Consider the following 6,815-nt stretch of genomic DNA (forward strand, 5'->3'; position numbering starts at 1 on the left):
GAGAGAGAGAGAGAGAGAGAGAGAGAGAGAGAGAGAGAGAGAGAGAGGACACAAAACCCACACCTAACCAAGAAGCTTTTGCAATTTATTCCTGCTGGAAAAGTGAATATTGGTTTTCTCAGTGTAGTTTCACTGAATATATCAACCACACTCCAGAGCAGGCCCCACGCCCAGGAGTAGTTGACCAACACAGAGCAGACTTCATGTTTGGTTTGGTTCGTTGTGCTCATTTGGTTTTGATATTCTGTTTCTCTTTTTAAAGTTTGTTTGGTTGTTTTCTTTTTTAATTATATAAATGCAGGTTTATTGTGAGCAGTGTGGGAGGTGAAGAGGAGGGGAGAGAGAAAGAGGATAGACAGAGAGTGAGAGATCGGGAGAGAAGAGCAGAGGAGAGGGAGAGGAGGGAAAGAAAGGGGGAAGAGAAAGGAAGAGTTGTTTGCCTGTTTTAATTTGTGTTTTCTTTTGTTTTGTTTTTTGTTCTTAGTACCTAGGGAGGTGAAAAAATTCTGGGAGGAATTAGGGAAGGAAAAATATGATATATGAAAAAAATAATTTTTAAAAGATCCTGAAGTATTACGGCTCACTGATGACATAGGTGCCCTTGCTTATCACAGAAGCAACCAGCTTCAACCTTTTTAAAAAATGAATTTGAAGTTAAATATGAATGTCTATTGAAAAGTGATTAAAAATACATGTTTGAACATCTAATGTCTCTAAGTGAGGAAAACATTTTATCTTAAGTGGATTTGAAAAAACTCACAAAGTTAATAAGTATTTTTGAGTATGTAAGATTAAAACCTCTATGTGTCAAATTTTTAAATCAAATTAAAAGACACAGCAGTGTGGGAAAATGCTAATAATGTACTTAGTAATAAAGTCATAGTCCCCAAACTTTGAATTAACAAGGAAATAACTAATAGTACTTACAATTATAGCTTTAAAAAAATGAATAATTAAAATACTGAGACCCCTAAGAGATAGCTTAGCAAAAGTATGGGAAACTTAGAAGAAAACATAAAACAAGGTAATAGTGGTGTGAGGAAATTTTAATCCTTGCTAGCAATTTTCAAAAATTAAAATTGAGGAGAGCCCTTATATGACCTGATAAATTATCAAAGGTATCTAAAATATAGTAATCATTGTTGCCCAAGGAGACAAGCTCCCACTCTCTCCAGATATGTTTATGAGTGGGTACAGACTTCTTGGTAGACAATTTGCTTGGTATATCAGTGAGAGCTTTAAAGTGTTAATACTCTGGTATGACTTAGTCATTCCAGGAATTGAGTCCAACATAGCATGAATACTGGATAATGATATGAGCACATGTAACTGTTGTATTATTTGCAGAAGCCAAGTTTTTGAGCCACCTTAACTATCCATCAATATTAGCATTGTTAACTGAAGCCCTGACACACAGCTGGTACACACAGTGACATCTCCTTGCCTCTAAAAGAAAATGTTCTTTTTCCACTGAGGATTTTTTTATACCATAAAAAGGATACATGCTTATTGTATCACTGTTCATTGAAAACAGAAAGATGGATATTATCATTTTCGTACCAAAATGCATATGTCAAAAAGAAGAGATGAATGTACTGAAATGTGACTCATGGAGTTCCTTCAGGAAAGTAATATGAAGAGTGAAATGGGGGTGTGTGTGTGTGTGTGTGTGTGTGTGTGTGTGTTCTGGTTCATAATTTTGGTACTTTCCATATATATTTTACAGTGAGTTCTTATAACCTGAATCAAAATAAATTTTAAATAGCTTTTAACAAGAAATCTATCCTCATGATAAGGGTCTAGATCTTCTATGGCATTGTTCTTCAGGTTTATAAGAGGTAAGCAGACTCCCAATAAGTCCTCTTGGATTTTCTTTTCTCTTTTTCTTCTATCTGCCTTTCTCTGAAACAATAGCAGTAACAACAACAATAATGTGTGAAATGTATTTTGGTTTTTTGTTTGTTTGTTTGTTTGTTTGGTAAATGTTTTTTCTTTTTTATTAATTTTTATTATTTAAAAATAATTTTATACATTTACTTGTATCCCAGCTGTAGCCCTCTCCCTCTTTCCCTCCCAATCCTCCCCTCTCTCCCTCATCTCCTCCCTGCCCTCTTCCGAGTCCACTGAGAGGGGTTGTCCTCCTCTCCTTCCATCTGGCCCTAGCTTATCAGGTATCTTCAAGATGGTTGCAATGTCCTTATCTGTGGCCTAGCAAGGCTGCTCCTCCCTCAGGGGAGAGGGGAAGCTCATGAGTTCATGTCAGAAACAATTCCTGCCCCCCTTACTAGGGAACCCACTTGGATACTGAGCTACCATGGGCTATGTCTGAGCAGGGGTTGTAGGTTATATCCATGCATGGTCCTTGGTTGGATAAACAGTCTCATAGAAGCCCCCTGTGCTCAGATATATTTGGACCTTGTGGGGCTCCCTATCTCCTCTAGGATATACTAATTCCTCCTTCCTTCATATGATTCCCTACACTCTGCCGAAGGCTTGGTCTCAGCATCTGCTTTGATACACTGCTATGTAGAGTCTTTCAAGTGCCTTCTGTGGTAGGCTACTGTCCTGTTACTTGTTTTCTCCTATTTCCAATGTTGATCCCCTATGTCTTAACAGCATTATCATTATGTTACATTGAAGAGGAACAGTCAGATTTCAAGTGGAAATATTTTTTCCTTTGCAGATGTCGTCAACTGCTGAAAATGGAGACACAGTACCTGGAAAACAAAATGAAGAAAAAACCTACAAAAAGGTGAGTTTTTGTACTTACTTCAGAAAGTAGGAGCACTGTTCGGCTGTTTGTCAGGCTGATGTTGTTAGGCCTTTTCTTCCTCTACAGCCGTTTACTTCAGTGGTTTACCATCGTACACTTTCTCTCGCAACTCTCATGAGTGAGTGAAAACTTGGTCGCTTCAGTGGCAAAATGTATCATCACGTGATTGTAAAGGGCAGAAGTCTGGCAGGGGTCTGGCTGGTGTCCACAGAGCAGCACGCCTTCCAGAACAGCTAGGGGAGAATTCGAGTCCTTGTTCTATCCGGTTACTAGAAGGGGCCCGTGTATCCACTTCCTTCTATCTCAGTGGCTGGCAGGGTCAGGTTAGAAGGGCCGTACCCTTCTAACACTACAAAGGACCACTGAACTACCCACCTAGACAAAATAATATTTTTTTAAAGTTAGTTGATCAGCAACTTTAATGTTTGATAGCGTATTTATAGGATCCAAGGATTAGGACATGCTGTCTTGGAGAGAATACAAGTGCACCAAGACGGTGTCTTGCTGCTGATACCAGAGTACCTTCTTACCAAGTGTATCTTAACACTCTTTGAATTTGATAAATTTTTGACTCTTACTAATCAAGCTGATGTTAACGTTATTGGATAAAATATGGCCCTCATCATCACTGTTGCCATTTCTAAGTTAACTTTATACGATACATCACAGCTTTTAAAAGTTCTTGCTGCCTGCCCTCTTGGGATTGGGATGTTTGTATATTGTAGGTTTACTATATTCTTTTTTTTTTTTGTTTCTACTTGCTATCCTCTGGTGGTCAGCCAGTGAGAACTTTTCTCAAGACTTCAACACTGACTGTGAATTCAGGTCATAAGTCTGCGGGAGAGGTGGCTCAGCGGTTAAGAGCATTGAATGCTCCTCCGCAGGACCTGGGTTCAATTCCCAGCACCCACACGGCAGCTCACAACTGGCTGTAACTCCTATTCCAGGGGATATGACACCCTCACCCAGACATACATGTACCCAAAACACCAATGTACATAAAATTTAAATAAATAAAATTTAAAAAGAAAGAATTCCAGAATGACCAGGCAGTGGTTGCACATGTCTTTAATCCCAGCACTCAGGAGGCAGAGGCAGTCGAATCTGTGAGTTTGGGGTCAGCCTGGTCTACAGAGTGAGTTTCATGACAGCTACACAGAGAAAGCTTGTCTTGAAAAAAAAAATAATTCAGAATGTCAGGTTTTATAAACTTTGTTCATCCAGCCAAAGATAGTGATGCCAATTTTTAACTGTAGACACAGGTGGAAATTTTGTTGTTTCTTCTTTACCGAGTAAGTCTGAGAACAGTGTAGACACTTAGTTCGCCAGCCTGTCATTCTTTTGGGTCAGTTTTGGGCAGTATCCTCAGTCAGCAGCAAAGTGCACCAAGACACTGGACTGAAGTCTGTTGTCATATGAACATAATCATGACCCTTTGGCATTTACCCAGTGTGTTCTGGTCCAAAATTTAGCAAAGCTGGGAAGATTCTACAATCAATGAATATTTGACTCAGTGAAGCTGAGAAAGTGCTGTAATAATTCCTATAAAGAGAAAGAGACAAAAGAAAGTTAAGAAGACTTGCATGTTCACACGTGAGCACAAATACACACACAGACACACCAATGTAACACAATAGTACAAGAACCTCTTGATGATATGAGTATTAAAAGGAATGTAAGGGATGCGGGGATTAGCTCTCCATCAGCGTGGTGTTTATGGCACACAGCACACAGGGAACATTTCACGAAAACATGAAAGCTATGCTTTGTCAAAGTACAGAGATACTGGAGATGATGCCTGCTGCCTCACCCTGGCTCTCGGGGTACACCAAGGCCACCTTGTGCTCCACTAGATGTGTCTGTCAGTGGTTTTCTTCCTAGTTCTAAGCTCTGATGATGCAGCATGGAGCTGCTTCGTAAAGAACCCTGGTGACCCAGTGTTTCTTATGACTGAAAACAACCCAGGTTAAGGACATCTGTCTCCCCAACCCCCTGCCAGGAGCAAGAAACACCACAAAGGATTCTATAGAGACATTTCAGTTGACTGGGAGAGGTGGGACGTGAAAAAAATGAGTGTAGGGCTCAGTAGCCTCTAATGAGGTGGTGAGGGAAGACGCGCTGTGGAATAGCGTTAACCAGTTGCGTTGGGCTTTCTGCTCGGGGCTGCAGATTGGGTGGGCAGCAGCCAGCAACACTCAGCTTCATCCGTGTAATGATTTCCACGTGTTCTAGAGAACAGTCAGTGTTTGTGAACTCTCGGCTGTCGCTGACTTCATCATTTGCACATGGTTGTTGAGCTGGCTGCTTTTGGTTCTTCTAAATGGCTGTTCCTCTAATCTAGTATCAATTCTTGGCAAGCCCAGGAGGAATTAAACAGAAGCCCATAAGGTTAATGTCTTCAACTAGAGGCTAAAACAAGTCGAGTTTTAGCTGTGTAAAACAAACACATTGCCCATTAGGGAAGGCACTAATGGCTGCCTCTCTGTGTTTACAGAGTCTAGGATTTCTACTCGGCTAATTTGCTGAATGTCTTCCGCTGGAGATGTAAACACAAAAGCCTACAGAGGCCAGGCAGGAAACAGGTTTTGCTATAACTATGGGAACTATCGTAAGGATACACGCCTTCCTTTGGGGATGGGTGGCACCGAGCCGCTGCTAACAGCTGTGTGTAAATGTACACCCCAGCCTGTCACAGGCTCGCATTTTCTTAGGAAACAGAAATACAGATGTTCATGTGAAACCCCACAAGTTCCCAACCACCAGCTAATTCAAAAGGTTGTTTTTAAGTTCACTCTGTGCAAAATAACATGCCAGGAGAACCTTCCTCACCCACAAACTACAACCAGTTTGCAAACTCCGACATAATCTTGGTATAGGAAAATAAAGGAGGAAAGAAAAGCGTGCAAAAGAAATGCCTTCGAGAACTTGTCTCGGCTTCCCAAGACTGTAGAGTTTATTTGTGAGAAAAAAAATTAAATAATGACCCAAATCAGTATTGAATGCCAAGACAAGTGGCAGGCATTTTGTTTAATCATCACAAGTCCCAAATAGCTGGAAGCTCACTGTTGTCTTCCAGGCTGTCATGGCCTCTAAGCTGGGAGAGCATTTTGCTGGGGTAAAATTGTCCTAATGTTTATTCGCCTTCTGTCACTCCTTAAGTTGCTGTGCCCTCTGATTTGCTTTCTTGTCTACGTGACGGGGCGTCTGATGAGCATGGCACATGCTTGGATGAGGGAGGCTCGCTGGAAGGGCAGGAGAGGCTACTGTGAACTCAGTCAGTTCACACAGCACATGGTGTGGGAATGACTGAGTCAGCCTCTGGTCTGCTCTGAAGGGTTTGAACTTTTATGTCTCAGGCCACTGTTGTCCAGGAATGTGCAGTCAGTCCATGGCAATAAAATTCATGAGGTTGTTGGGTGGTGGCAAGCATGTCTGAGGAACTTCATTTTTATTGATGTAATTGTTAGTATTGAGTTTTTAAATTGTTTCTTATTGACTCTGACAATTTTATACTTGTATGTGATGTATTTTGATTGTATTAACCTCCCCCATTTCCTTTTCTTACCCCTTTTCTGCTGCATCTGGAACCCCTCTTCCCAACACTTTCTTGTCTTTAAAATAAAAAAAGACTTATTGAGTTTAAATAGGGTTGCTTGCATGTGCACAGATGGGGATTATTCCTTGCATCATGGCCAACTTTCCAGTGTCCACACTGTTGAAGAAAAGTCACTTCTCTTTAGCCCATAACTATTAACTGTCATGAGCTAGCTCCTTCTGGGAAGGTGGGACCTCATGTGCCTTCCCACGTACGTGTTAGAATGTGGACAGCTCCATGTTTTCCAGGTCTTGTGTGGATAACCACAGATGCTGTGAATCCCTAGGTGCAATGGCCATGTCATGGCCAGAAGACAGCATTTCATAGCCATCCTCTCCATTCTCCAGCTCTGCACTCCTTCCCCTTCTCTCTGAGCCTAGGGGATAGGAGAAGGCTGTGTGTGTGTGTGTGTGTGTGTGTGTGTGTGTGTGTGTGTGTGTGTGTGTG

At 41.3% G+C, this 6,815-nt stretch overlaps 1 protein-coding gene across 3 annotated transcripts in view; it reads left to right on the top strand.

Moving 5' to 3' along the window:
• Nucleotides 1-6,815, top strand: part of Pip5k1b (phosphatidylinositol-4-phosphate 5-kinase type 1 beta) — a 268,382-nt gene that overhangs the window by 121,327 nt on the left and 140,240 nt on the right. For all 3 annotated transcript variants that reach the window (XM_055613852.1, XM_055613854.1, XM_055613853.1), the window contains exon 3: nt 2,684-2,752. In XM_055613852.1, coding sequence (XP_055469827.1) covers nt 2,684-2,752 — 69 coding nt within the window. The remainder of the gene's footprint in view (nt 1-2,683; nt 2,753-6,815) is intronic.

This window comes from Psammomys obesus, unplaced genomic scaffold (genome assembly GCF_907164565.1).
Source record: "Psammomys obesus unplaced genomic scaffold, mPsaObe1.curated_primary_1811, whole genome shotgun sequence".
Classification (NCBI taxonomy): Eukaryota; Metazoa; Chordata; class Mammalia; order Rodentia; family Muridae; genus Psammomys; species Psammomys obesus.